The sequence below is a fragment of the Pinus tabuliformis genome, chromosome X (genome assembly GCF_031772625.1).
Source record: "Pinus tabuliformis cultivar Carrire ecotype Pingquan chromosome X, CPIR1, whole genome shotgun sequence".
NCBI lineage: Eukaryota > Viridiplantae > Streptophyta > Pinopsida > Pinales > Pinaceae > Pinus > Pinus tabuliformis.
In genome coordinates, this window is record NC_142308.1 from 1,723,856,732 (window position 1) to 1,723,871,856 (window position 15,125).

At 40.2% G+C, this 15,125-nt stretch overlaps 1 protein-coding gene across 4 annotated transcripts in view; it reads right to left on the reverse strand.

The window, feature by feature from the left end:
* Positions 1 to 15,125, reverse strand: part of LOC149146658 (sodium/proton antiporter 2-like) — a 307,652-nt gene that overhangs the window by 258,834 nt on the left and 33,693 nt on the right. For 3 of the 4 annotated variants that reach the window (XM_089448111.1, XM_089448112.1, XM_089448110.1), the window contains exons 2-4: positions 13,956 to 14,132; positions 13,602 to 13,730; positions 13,089 to 13,265 (exon numbers count right to left, since the gene is read on the reverse strand). In XM_089448111.1, coding sequence (XP_089304237.1) covers positions 13,089 to 13,265; positions 13,602 to 13,730; positions 13,956 to 14,132 — 483 coding nt within the window. The remainder of the gene's footprint in view (positions 1 to 13,088; positions 13,266 to 13,601; positions 13,731 to 13,955; positions 14,133 to 15,125) is intronic. The other variant, XM_089448113.1, reaches the window with a different exon arrangement.

The following is a 15,125-nucleotide window of genomic DNA, read 5'->3' on the forward strand; positions in this document are numbered from 1 at the left end:
CTCCTGTACCACTGCCCATGGTTCTGCCACTGCCACTGCTGCATCTGTATGACAACTCCCTCTGCATCCGTGCTACTGCTAGTCCTTTCTCCTAGCACTGCATCCGCACTGCATCTCCTCTCATCATGTTGCATCGTGCCACACACTGCTGCACTGCAACTCACTTACTAAGAAGTAAGTAACTGATCTCCCAACTGACCTCCCTGTTGGGCTAAAGACACCCACTGGTGTTGAAGCTCCCTCTGCCGCTAACAAGTGCTCCCTCTCTGACCTCTGCGCTGCTACAACAACTCTCCTGCATCTCGCACCATTGCACACCTCTCTGTGTCGTCCTACACTGGTGCAACACTCTTGTGCCTCTCGCACTGTTGCAGCCTGCTAGCCTCGCGATGTCTTAGGACTCTTGCACTGTAGCTCTCTCTGCCGCTCCATCCGTATCCGTCTCTACCCACCCAACCAATCCTGCTACTCCTCGTCATGGCTCCTCTAGCAAGGTCTAATCCAAGAGGCTGGGTACCTCAAGGATCCTGCCCCTCATCGCCTGTAGTCTGCCTGACTACAGTTCGATGTCTCCCCACTTTCGCTCAAATGGTGCATGTGCACTCATGGCACAGTCATCGTCTGTCAAAACTTCATTCTCTGCCCGTGTTGGCGCTGCTTTAGTCTCGGAAGACTCTCCCATACTTTTCTTCCTTGGACACTGGGTCGCATAATGACCCAGCTCCCCACAATGGAAGCACTTGATCTTGGAGAGATCTTTCTTCTTCTGCTTCTCCCGCTTTCCCTCAGATGCTAGGGCCACATCCTCCTCCTCCTGCTTGACCTTGATCCCTTTGCTGTTGCTACCTGTCTTCGACTGCCGTCTGATCTCTTCCTAGCGAAGAGTTGCCCACATCTCGTCCCAAGGTGGGAGAATCCCTCTGCCCAGGATACTTTGGACAAATACTTCCCAATCTTCTGAGACGGCATTCAGGGCTGTCCTCACCATAAGCTGTTGATCCGATGTCGCTCCTATAGCAGTCAACTGGTCTCGGATCTCATTCAGTCCTCCGAGGAAGGTGTCAATTGATTGACATTTCTTCATCTGATACGACCTCATCTTATTCTCAAGTAGCATTCTTCTCTGCACAGAAGTATGATGGTACAGCTTCTTGAGAGCCTCCCACATCTCAAATGTTGTTTCCTTCTCGGCTATATGTGGTACCACATGATCCTTGACCACGTCAAGGATAATGCACTTGGCCCTCGCCATCACCTCCTCATACCTGTCACTATCACTGGGGTCGACTAGGACAACTATTACCTTCAAGGCGAAGTTCTTGACATGATTCTTGTCAAGTACGGATAAGATTTTGGCCTTCCAGACTGCGAAGTTCGATGCTCCGTCTAGTCTATCCTGGTCTCTTACTCCGTGTAGTGCCATGATGCTCCTCTACTTCCCTCCTGGAAGTTCTCTGTTCGACTCCTCTGAGTCTCTGCTTCACGTATGGAAGTTCTTTTCTAGACTCCCTCTGAGTCCTGATTTCCCTCTTGGAAATCCTTCTGTCGCTTGTCGAGATGCCCCCTACTCTGATCGTCTTGTGCAACCGCAACACTAATTCGAGTTCCTCAGCTAGAAACCCTTGGTAGCAACTCCTCTGGCCTTGCTCTGTGAGGTACTGTTCTCACTACAGTACCTCACCAGCTCCACTCTACAATATTCCTGCAGCCTTCTAAACCCCAGCAACTGCCTATCTATGGACTGTGTCAGCCCCTCTTTGCATCATGTTGGCCCTACGTCACCCCGGATGGGTCTAAGTCAGCCTTGTGTCAGCCCTCTGGCCCTCTGCGTCAGCAACAATGGCCTCTCTAAGGCTCTACGCAGCTCCCGGCTGCCTGTGCGTGGCTCTGGCTGGCTATGCATCACACTCCTTGGCTTTTGCGCTGCTAGAAACAGCTTCTGTCACCTCGGGACAGCTGTTTTCTACTGCTATTGCTCTGGTCGGCTGATGTCTCTTAGTCCTCCTGTGATCTGCAATCACGCTCTGATACCATGTTGAAGTTTCTAATTTTACTTAGTTAGAAACCCTTCATGCACTTTTTCTGATTTATTCCTACCCACTTGTTATTTTTCCTTAACAAATTATTTACAAAGTAAATACTGAAAATAAACACTAGTGCATGCTCAACATATTACAAATCAACAACTAAAAGAAACAAGAACAAACACACCACATGACACCATTATTTTTGGACTAATGTCCCCGGAAAAACCCAATGTGGGAAAACCGATGCAGCTATTTGAAGGTTTTCTTATTAAGCAATATCAGAGTACAATCTGGGTGCCGAAACTAGCCTTCCCAACAAAGAATTTCCTTAGCAGTAATACCTCTAGGTTTCTGACAAATCTACTGGTTGAAACCCCGGATAATCCTTTCGACAGCTACTCAGCACCAATCTGCCCCAAAAACCACAGCGTCTGCCCAATCTGGACTGCGTCAGCCTCTCCTAGCCCAATGTTGGCACTGCGTCAGTCTATCTTGGTCTGCGTCAGCCCCAGGAGGCCCTGCTCAGCTCTTTGAGCCTTTGTGTCAGCTCCGCTGGCCCCTCTGGTGCTTTGTGCAGCACTTAGCTGCCTCTGCGTGGCCCTGCGTGAGCACTGACTGCTCCTACATCTCTTTCTCTAGCTACTCTACTGCTATCTCGGCACTATCTCTGTCTCTCTGTACTCAATGCCCCTCAGCAGCTCTCCTGATCACTGATTCTATCTCTCTTAGCAAACCCCGCTCTAGAGAATAGAATCACTAATCACTCTGGTGTTTTCTCCAAATGACCCTCAAGCCTCCTCTTATACTTTTCCTGTTGACATTTCAACGGCCGAAATTAAGTCCCTAATCAACTGCTAAGATTAGATCTGGCTTGATCCATGTTTTTTGGACCATTCTAACACAGATTCATATTAATACACATTAATATTTTATTTTCCCTAAGTTTAGACTTAGGGACTCCATTAAAAATATTAATTATTTAATATCTCCTAATCTGTTTAGAATCTGCCCAAACCCTTTCTGGGTATTGGAGATCTCATGTGCCCCAACCTCTCCACCAAATTTCGTGGTTGGAGCACATCCGATGCTACCCCAAATCAAAATTGGAGTCCATCTTTATTAAGTGACCTTCATTGATGATCACTCTAGAAAGACATGGCTCTATCTTCTCAAGACAAAGGACGAAGTATTTGAAAAGTTCAAGGAATTTAGATCCGAAGTGGAGACCTTAACCAAAAGAAAGATAAAAACTTTGAGATCCGGCAATGGTGGGGAATACACTTCAGAAGAATTAATTGCATATTGTAAAAAACCAGGTATGAAGAGGGAGCTAATTGTTCACTACAATCCCAAACATAATGGAGTTGTAGAAAGGAAAAATAGAACAATTGAAGAATGTATACGAACTATGATATTTGATCAAGGTCTACCAAAGTTTCTATGAAGCAACAACAACAGCAGTATATATACAAAATAGAAGTCCTCATAGAATCCTTGATAATATGACACCAAAAGAAGCATTCACAAGGAAGAAGCCATGTGTAGACCATCTCCAAATCTTTGGGTGTCTCACATACATCCATGTTCCAAAAGACAAATGAAAGAAATTGGATTCTACAAGCATAAAAGGGATCTTCATTGGTTACAGTCTTTCTTCAAAGGCATATAGAATCTACATCAAGGAAGGAAGACAAATTGAAGTTAGCAGGGATGTTATATTTGATGAAAATCATGCTTACAAAAGATCCAAGGATATACCAATCGAATCTAATGATGAAGATGTACCACTATTTGAAGAAGAGCATCATGACAACTACAAACCAAGAAGAAGAAGAAGAAGGACCAAGTGAGCTTATTCAACCTGTAATCATTCTCGAAACAAAGAAGAGACCAAATTGGTTAAAAGCTACATTTGAAGACGCTGAAGGACATGGAGATACTAAAGGAACTTTTAGAGAAAGCAAAAGACCAAGAGATATTCAAGAAATGCACCTTACATGACAAAATTGATATAAGTTTAACCAACAACATTTGAAGAAGTTGCTCATCAAGAAGAATGGAAGAAGGCGATGCAAGAAGCATATCAATCCATCATGAACAATGGGGTCTAGGAAATAGTTCCTATACCAAGTGACAAATCAGTTGTCACCTCAAAATGGATTTACAAAATCAATCATGTCGAAAGCATAGACAAAATACAAAGTTAGATTCGTTGCAAGGGGTTTCTCACAAAAGGAAGGAATAGACTATGAAGAAACCTTTGCTCCGACTGCTAGGTATACTACTATATGATCTTTTGTTTCGCTTGCTACTACTATGGGATGGAATATCCATCAAATGGATGTCAAAATAGCATTTCTAAATGGAACCATTGATGAAGAAGTATACATTGAACAACCAAAAGGCTTCAAAATAAATAGAAGAGATACACATGTTTGCAAACTCAAGAAAGCCCTATATGGCTTGAAGCAAGCTCCTAAGGCATGGTATGCAAGGATGGATGCATATCTCTTAAGAATTGGGTTCGTCAAAAGTTTTGTCAATGCAAATATCTACATTAAGGTGGTAAAGAATGAACCAGTCATTATACTACTATATGTGGATGATTTGTTTATTATAGGTGTGGAGCGCAAAATACTAGAATGCAAGAAAATGTTGGCAGCTGAATTCAAGATGAAAGATTTGGGACTCATGCACTATTACTTGGGCTTGGAAGTCTGGCAAAAACTTGATGAGATTTATCTGGGTCAAGGTAAATACATAATCAAGATGTTGCAGAAATTCGATATGATGGATTCCAAGCCTATGACTACTCCCATGATCACCAATCTCAAGAAGTTGAGAAGCTCCGACTCTAGTCTCATCGATCCTACTAGCTATCATAAGTTGGTGGGTTCTCTGATGTACTTGGTAAATACAAGACCTGATATATGTTTTGTTGTAAATGTTCTTAGTCAATTTCAGTTGGAGCCCCGTCATGATCATTGGATAACTTCCAAGCATATTTTGAGATACCTACATGGCACAATACATCATTGTCTGAAGTATGATGGAAAGGAAGTCAAGCTAACAGGTTTTACTGATTCTGATTGGGGTGGCAGTGAGACTGATGGAAGAAGCACTACCAGTGGATGTTTCACTTTGGGATCTGCAATGATTTCATGGATGAGTAGAAAACAAGATATTGTTGCCTTAGGTAGTGTTGACACGGAATATGTTGTTGCATGTGAAGTAGGAAAGGAAGTTGTTGGTTAAGAATACTCTTGTCAGATTTGTTTGGAAAGCCTTTGGATCCTACAGTGATAAATTGTGATAATCAAAGCAGCATCAAGATGTTTGAAAACCTCATATTCCATGCAACGATGAAGCACATCAACAACAAGTACCACTACATTAGGAGTTTGGTACAAGATGGGGTCGTGAAGCTACAATATATCCTAACAAATGAACAGGTAGTTGATGTGTTGACGAAATCTCTTATGAATAAGAAATTTGAATATTTTAGAAGCATGCTTGGGTTGGTTGATGTTACAGATTTAGTTCATAGGGAGAGATGAAGCATTTTATGGCAAGATGCTTGGGAGGACATTTGGCAGACCTATGTGTGGATGTCTGGATCACGAAGAGGGAGGGTGGCATTGGTCAGGGAGCTCTGACATTGGATACGCACCTAGATCCCTGGGTTGGTGGTAGAGCTTAAAAGTCTGATGGTATCTAGAATGGCTAAAGCTTGAGTCCCCTTAGTCCCCACCCGGATAGAATACCCTGGTCAGATATCTAGTCCACAGCACTGAGTGTGCTAAAACTCTTCATTGTTCATTTCCTTTTGAAATATTCCATGTACTCTTATATGTAAGTAATTATAAATACCTCCCTAGTTAAAAGGGAATGTTGAAAATGTAACTAGTTTTGGTCTTCATAATTGTACTTGTCAAAAGAAATTTATTATTAAAGAAAATGACTTATTAAAGCATGGGTTTCATGCTTGGGTCAATGTTTTCTAGGTCAAAGCCTCCATTGAAGGCTTCTAGGTTTTGTCTTGAGTCATTAGAGTCATTGTCATTTTTATTAGACCCTTCTTGAGCTTTTGTATCATGTAAAAAGAATTCCTTTTTAGTCAAAAAGGTTATTTGTCACCTCCACACCAAGTCGGCCCTATCCCCATGAAGTCGGCCTACATTAGGGCAATTCGACCCAACATAAAGGCTATATAAAGAGAGGCAATTCAACCTATTTGGAGCATTCACTCAACAAGTTCGATCTTCAAGGAAAAGAGGCAAAAAAGAGAGCGAAATTGTTGGAGAAGGATGAAATTTGTTGGGAAGACCTTATTCGAGTTTCTAGGCTATCTATCTCTCACACGTGCGAAGTTTTTGGGCAGTTGTTGGGGACGAAATTCTTTGTCTACTGCAGGTCCGAAATTCTAGATCGAAGCATTGTTTTAAGAAACGGCCGTTTCGAAACCGAAACGGCCGGGTTGATCCGAGCCAATACCATTTTCTATGACCCGGCCTTTGGAACGGTTCAACTGGCCGAGTCAGCCATAACTAAGCCGAGTCATTCAATGACTCGGCCGAGTCATGGCTGACTCGGCCAACTCGGCCGTTTCCGTTATGACTCGGTCGAGTCACAAAAAAACGCCCAGCGTCACGTCAAACTGCGATTTAATAAAATTTTAATGGATTTTTAAAGTGTTTTTTGGTTGGTTTAAACTCCAAGCAGTTATATGAATTTGCTAAATGATTTTTGGGGTCCATTTCCCCCTCCCAAACCCTATTTAACACACCCAAGTGCTCTCATTCACTCACAGCAATCTTATGCATTTGAGTGAGAGTCTTCTTTGAGAGTTAGTGAGCAGTTCTTGAGTTTGTTTTGGAGCAGCAGTGAGGAGTCTTGGAGGAGCATTGTAGCTGGAGTGAGGAGCTTCTTGGGCAGCCATTTGGAGCAGCATTGAGGAGCTGATTCTTGGAGCAAGCTTGAAGAGGCAGTTTGTGCCTGGAGGTATTTTTTTTCACCTCTATAAATCTGTTTTTGCTTAGTAAATTTTAGGTGCATATCTAGAAAGCTTAAAGAGTGTTTTTTGTCAAATAAATGAACATTAAATCAAGGTTTTTTTTTTTTCATTTTCAGATTGTTTGCTTTCATTTCCTAGTCAAAAAATGGCACCTAGAGCAAGAGATCCTGCTTGGGCATATGTTGAAATGGTTGATAGTCAAATGCAATGCAAATTTTGCCATAGGAAAATTAAGGAAGGTCCTGGGGGCATTAATAGGCTGAAACAACACTTGGCAGGGATTAGAGGCCAAATTACCCCATGTACCTCACCAGAAATTGGGGAGATTAGGAAGAATTTGTTGGCCAGCTTTGAGAAATTTAAAGAAGATAAGGCTAGGCAAAGAGACATACAGGCTGAAATTGGGAGGAAGAGGGAGATACAAAAAATGATGGCTGCCAACCCCCATTATGATTTTGAGGGTTCTTCCTCTATCCCTCAAACTGATACATCCAACCCTTTCCGATATGTTCCTCCATCTTTTGGTTCTGTTCAAGATAAGGGAAAGGGTAGAATGAAAAAGGGTGATGTGACTATCAAAAGTTATTTCACTCCCTCCTCTCCATCAGATGCACATGATCCTGAAGTTAGTAAAACCCAAATGCAGCCCACTTTAGATGACCATTGGAAGAAAGAATTGAGGGAGACTGCTTGTGAGTACATAGCTAGATGGTGGTATGATGCTGATATCCCCTTTAATGCTACTCATTCACCATATTATGAGCCTATATTTGATGCCATACATGTTGCTGGAAAAGGCTTCAAAGGCCCTACTATGCATAAGCTAAGGGGGTTTCGTTTGCAGAAAGAAATTCAATCCATTAATGAGTATTTGCAAGAGTTCAGGGACTCATGGGCAAGAACAAGGTGTACCATCATGTCAGATGGATGGATTGATCAAAGAAACTGTACCATCATAAACTTTCTTGTCTTCTGCCCACAGGGAACCATGTCTTTAAAATCAGTTGATGCATCTGATAAGGTAAAAGATAGCCACTTGTTGTTTCAGCTATTGGATCAAGTTGTTGAGGAGGTGGGGGTGGCTAATGTTGTTCAAATCATCAGATAATGCCTCTAACTATGTTCTTGCTGGTAAACTGTTAGAGGAAAAACACAAGACCATCTTTTGGACCCCATGCGCTGCACATTGCATAGACCTCATGCTTGAGGATATTGGAAAATTAGATTGGGTCAAAAACACTATAGATCATGCCAAAAGCATAACAAAATTTATCTACAATCATACATTGGTTTTGAGCCTCATGAGGAAACACACTGGAGGCAAGGATATTATTAGGCCTGCCATCACTAGATTTGCTACACATTTTTTGACATTGCAATCTATGCTTTCCCAACATAGAAACTTGCAAAAGATGTTTTCCAGTGATGAATGGAATCAAAGAAATTGGTCTAACAAACCGGAAGGCAAAGAATTGAAAAGGAAAGTCCATGAAGAAACTTTTTGGAGAAAGGCAGCAGAGATTGTGAAGCTTGTTGAGCCACTAGTAAAGGTGTTGCGGTTGGTGGATGGGGAAAGGTTGGCTATGGGCTTCATTTATGAGGCTATGGATCAAGCAAAGGAGCAAATAAAGACAGTATACAAGGATAGAGTGGCAAAGTATGGGCCCATTTGGGCAATCATTGATGAAAGATGGAACAATCAACTCCATCGCCCTATACATGCAGCTGGGTATTTTTTGAACCCACGGTATCATTATAAAGCTAAGGAGTCAGGAACTTTGAGGGGGGAGGTCACAGATGGACTGATTGATTGCATTGATCGCATGATCCCATTGGAGTCTGATCAGCTGGAGATACACCGACAGGCCAATATCTTCAGCAATGCATCAGGTACCTTTGGGAAGAACCTAGCAAAGATTGCAAGAGAAGCAGATGAGCCAGGTAAACAAAAATTTCAATTTTCAAATTCTTAATAGTTTTACCTTTTTTTTTTTTAAGTTTGTTAAATCGTTTATAATTTGAAAGTTAGATATAATTTGTAATTTTATTGAGCTAACTCATTACACTCCTATGTTTTTTGCAGCACAATGGTGGGAGGCCTTTGGTGGCCATTGTCCTGAATTGCAAAGGTTTGCAATTCGTATTTTGAGTCAAACTTGCAGTGCATCTGGGTGTGAGCACAATTGGTCTGTCTTTGAGAGGATTCACACAAAGAAGAGAAACCGTTTGGATCAAAAACGGTTAAATGATCTAGTTTATGTCCAATACAACCTTCGGCTCAGACGAAACCATTTGCTGAACAAAAGACCTGATTCAGATCCCATTGTGTTGGAAGACATTGATCCAACATCAGATTGGGTAGTGGAGAGTCATCCAGCAGAGTTTGATCCTAATGAGGATCTTGATTTAGATTTAGATATGGACACATCGGTTGAACTTGAACATGTTGTTCAACTCCAGCCTGTTCAGTTGAATGCAGATCCCAATCCACCAGCCTCAGTCTCACAGCCAGCAAGGACTCCAGTTGTAGGTGCTTCCTCTGCTCAGCCACGACAGAAGCACAGCCGCATATCTACTCTATCTCAGCTTGCATCTGCTGCAGTTGCACAGCCTGCTAGTGGTACCACTTCTACAGTTGCAGTTGGAGATGATGATGATGAGGAGGAGCCATGGGGCCCCCTGTCTGACTCTGATGATGATGATCCAGAGATTGATCGACATGATCTTGGCTCCTCTGGCAGTAGCTACTAGCCAGTAGTACTGTAGTACTAGTACTGGAGTCTGGTCACCGTCGAAGTTTACTTTTGTTGTAGAGGCCATTTCTAGCCTCCTTGGTTATGTGTTTTTTGTTTTGAATCTTTGATCATGTATGACAGTTGACTATGTATTGCCATTGGGTACCATTTTGATATAATGGATTGGTTCATGAGCCTACTTTGATCATATGTTGTCTTCCATCTATATTATAATGTTGTGTGTTTGGAAACATGAATGAAAATCTTTAAAATTATGTTTAAAATCTTTAAAATTATGTTTTTTTATAAAAAAAAAAAAATATTTAATGTATTTTTTACAACGACCGAGTCATTGAAATCGAGCCGGCCGAGTCATTACCGTTTCGGAGTCGATCCTCGGCCGAGTCGGAGTCGGAGTCGGAGTTTTAAAACTATGGATCGAAGCTTCCGCCAGGGAGCTGTTACTTGGAGACTTTGACAAGGATCATCTATTGAAGGGAAGGGTTGACTTGGTGGTTGGAGGAGGTCTTTGTCTAGGTCTAAGAAGTCTGGAAGTGTCTCATCTTGATTTGAATCTACTGAAGGAAGAGTTTGACTGGGTTTTCCCCTTATAGGGGTTTTGCCCTGGCTGAGCGCCTACATCTTGTGTCTCTTGTTCTTGTGATCTTCATATACATATAATTTGGTAATTGTTTGATGAAAGATAAAATAATAAAGAAGTGAAAGAAGCCAACATAATTCACAAGTAATTATCAAGAAAGAAGAATCACACCCTAATTCCTATAAGCATTGATTTTTCAACAGACCCTTGAGCTAAACCTCTCTCCATCCACCAAGTCAGCCTTTGAAGTATTCTTCTTCTAGAACAGAACTTCAAGTTTTTTATCCTTCTTGACATCTCCTGTAATTCCAGAAACGTTGGCTTCCAGTAATCATATAGACTTTTGCTTTCTGTAATTATAGACTTCAAACTTCGGCTTCCTGTAATAGAGTTCAATTCTTGTACTTAATACTTCAGTCATGCAATGATGTCTCGATCTTGTAAAACTTCGCTACCTTTTCCTTAACTTTGCTATTCTGTAATATATCCGAATTTGCTTGACTGCTTCGGGTGTGGTCGAGTTCAGTTAGGTATATATAGTTGTTTCTGCCTATAAATGAGGTCGACATGAATAATTAGGAGCCAACTTTTGGAACTAACTTGAGGCCGACTTGATGGATGGAGTGTTTGACATGACAGAATAAATTTCTTTCTTTGACCTTATGAACCCAAGAAGGGTTTCTTACATAATAAATTTGACTTTGACTTAAACAGAAATGCTAGAGCACTCAATGGGTGCTTTGACCTATTGACTATTGACCCAAGAATAAGTCAATAAAAATTTTCTTTTATAAATAGTCTTTCATTTTTTTTTTCATAAATACATGACTCAAATACTATTATGAAGACCGACACTAGTTACATTCTTCAACAACAATCCCACCTATTTCACTTAGCCTTATGAGATTCGAAGAGCTTTGTGTGAAGTATTAAAGCTTCACCCTCGAGCCTCGCCAACGTCTAAGGATTTTCTTCTTGTTTTATGTTTTTTCAGCCATTGAAAATTGCCATAATGTTTCTTTCTAGTTTACTCATTAAATAGCCTTTGCTTCTCACTTGTCTATTATTAAGTTTGAGCTTTTTTTGCTATTGTTGTTATAAATTTTGCATGTTGTAATTTTGCTACTTGAAACCCTAGTTTATAATAGCAATTTGTAATTTAAAGATAACATGTGTTTAGGAACCTATTTGAACCTTTCTAAGATTTGTTGAGTCCTCAAGATTTAACCAAAGGGTCCTTTGAACTCATTGTCTTGGAATTACATCTTACCTCACCCAGAACCTTATCTATTGAACATTATCCATGGGAGATTTTATTAAGTGGAACCCTTAGGGGTTACTTAGCCTGGGAGCACTTGGGAAATCTAATCCCTAAGATCTGTTGGGGAAGCCTCCCTTGTGGGGATGGCATCCAACCACAAAACAGTAAGGGAATATTTATTAATGTGACAGTGGTACTGATCCCATTGTTGCTCTTAATCTAGAATGCTTTGTGAGACTTTGTACTAAGGTGCTAGATTTTGCAGTAAAAGGGCACACATGCAATTCTCAAACTACAAAATAGGGCACCAACACTGACAAGCCAGAAAGCTCACCAAATAAGGCTCCATCAACCCCAAAGACTTCTAGAATTACAGTGGAGTTATATTGTGAAATCTTTCAGTTCAGCAAGCTTCTCAGAGACCTAGACAGATGTAATGTTATGCCGAATTATGAGGATAAATTGATTGCTCTTATGGAGAAGCTGGTTATCCTGTATTGAATTCCCAAAAAGAAAATGAAGAGGAGGAAACCTTTGAACGAGAGATATGCAATTGCCTGGAGTATCTGACATATTTCATGACAAGGTAGCAGCCCCCAGTGTATGTAGAGGAGGAAAGAGGCCTGGGCTCAAAAAGGCACTCCCCTGGTGCATGACAATATGCCATTCTTCTCTTTTTTAGACTTATGAAGTTAAGTATGCTACTGGTTCTGGTCATAAGTCTAGATTGGTTGTGTTCTATCAGTGTGGTTCTGTGTTCTACACCCCGTAAGCTAATATATTTTCTTTTATCAAAATAAATACAAACCATCGTTTCTTCTTTTTGTTTGACTTTTATTTCAAAACTCTCATTGAATGTTTTATAAACTCAAATTTATATATTCTGATCAGCCTCTGTGATAAGTAATATTTCTGAGTTCAATATTGTATAGGATCTTTCTCAACTATTGCATCTTTTCCAGCTATCAAATCAAAATATTGCTAAGAGTATTTCAATGAGATGAATGAGAGCTTATTCCCATTGATAATGCATGGAAAGGTTATTACCAAAACATCAGTTTATAAACAGAAAGAAAATGTGCTTGTGACAAAAAAATGATAACATTAATGAAAGGTCAAGCAAATTAGCAATATCAGCAATGAAGAATAGCGAAGGGGTTGAATGAATGCCACAAATAGGGAGCCAATGGACCATGTTCCAGGGATTTATTGTTAAAGAAGCTATTTACCCTAGCACCTTGGAGAATGTGTTTTAAGACTTCAATTTTGATTGTTTGCTATTACTTGGCACCATGAAGGGCTAGTAAAGAGGTACTCCAAAATTATTAATATTACAGAAAATTCAATATTTACTATTTAGACATGGACAAGCAAAGAAAACTTTTAACCAGCATCGTTCAGAGAAAAACAACAAAACAAGCAAGTAAAGCAATGAATATCCAAAACCTACCACCCAAAGAAGTGAACGAGGCTTCCGAGTTGTGATATTATCTGTAACCAGCTTGAATCCTTGATGTGCATCAATTATCTCGACTATTGTCATGGCACCCAGCAGGAAGAATACTATCTCACTAACTTCTTGAGATTTTGTGGCCAATTCCTCAACAGCTATATCAGCTGATGGAGCCTGACACACAAGATAAGCTAAAAACTGAGCAACAAAGGGGTATAATAAAAAGGAATAGAAACAAAACTGGGGGGCCAATATTCATGGCCCTTTAGTACAGACTGGGCTGAAATTTATAGGCAACCATCTATTCTTGTCTGTGTCTACAAAAACATTTAAATAACATTTCAGGAAAAAGAATCAAACAAGAAATATCAGTTTCTTACTCCAAATCGGTCTTGTAAAATAGATCAAGGATCTTCTATCAATAGCACCGGACAGGAAATCAATCACAAGCATTGAATCACTGTTGAAGATACTGTAACAAGAATTTCAATTTAAAAAGAAAAGACTTACCCCAATACTCCTAATTACCCATAAACTGACAGCCATCAAAAGTCCAACACCACTTTTGTTGAAAGCAAGGGACTCCTCAAAAATAATGCCAGCATATCCCAATGCAAATACCAATACCATTGCCAAATCCTACAACATCCAAATATTATTTTTGAGCAAGGTCGAGTCCATCTACATATGGGCTAAATTGCATTAGATATTAGAAAGAATAATGAAATTACAAACTTCTCAATATTGACAGCAATGCTTCAAAACATGGCAGAAGAAAAATAAAAAGAAAACTGTCTCGTTAATGGCATCCAGAAGTTCATTGAGCAACCAAATGGGCAGCCTAACATCTGCTTTCAAAGATACCTGATTGGCAGCTACCCAAGAATGATTGATAGCCACTGCTCCAGCAGCTACAGAGGCAAAAATAGTAAGAGCCTTCAATAAATCAGTCCTCTTCTTGTAATTAGCTTCAAAGTCTTGTGAACTGTTTTCATCCACTAAAAATAAAGGATCACCTGCTCCACATTTTGAGTCCAGGTCCTGCAACCATTTCAATACTATTAATTTTAGCATCTATAACAAGAGACAACCGAAGCATAATATTCTTCGACTACAAACTCTAAAGACATTTAAAACTCAAGTCTAAAATTTCTCTTGATATTTCAGACTAATTGTTTATTTTTAATTTTCAAATTTCAATAAAACAAAACAACCAGTTTATGAGACCCGTGCTTATTAATCAAGAACAAACCTACAACTAAGGACGTCAATAAAAGGAAATTCTACCAGGGGTGAAGAGTGACTCTAAAGGCCTAGACTAAAGACTTATAAATGACCGTGTTGACTGCTGAGTTGCACTTAGCAGATATGAAGACTCCATAGCCCATGATTCAGAGTGTACATCAAAAAATTTCAAAAGTCAGAAGTCAGCAGGGCATTCCAGCCCCTTTCTCTCTCCTCTTTCTTCTTTTGTCCTCAAATCCACAACCCTGCGGGGAGTTGTAAAAATGTCGCTAGCATGATGAATAAAGCTATGTAACAGGCCTAGGAGACTTGGGACTTGATCAGCAAGTGAGTACACCCTATAGTGTTTTTTTTTCACTTAGTTAATCGTTTCCGTTTTTAGTGGCAAATAATTAACTGAGTTTTTTCACTCACACATAACCCCAAAGCTAGGGTGATGGATTGAAGATTGAGCCCCTAATCCATCTTAGTGTCTATGGTCGATGTATATTACCATGCTAGGTCATCTCTGAAATTTTGTGGAATTTGACTAAGTCTAGATAGGATTTTTTAATAATTAAAAATTTCTCGTAGGACGGGATTTTTTAATTATTTTTATGTAAAATGTAATAAAGTGATGCCAGAAGATGTTGAGGGTGTATGAGTACTCAAAATTCATCCTCTTCACCTCAACGTTCTTCTAGGGCACACTTTGGGGGCCAAAAAGTCACTTCTAGACCCTCAAAACCCATTTTTCCTAAGTCTAGTCTGAAAAAAATGGAAATAAATTGCCAAAATAAAAATAAATAA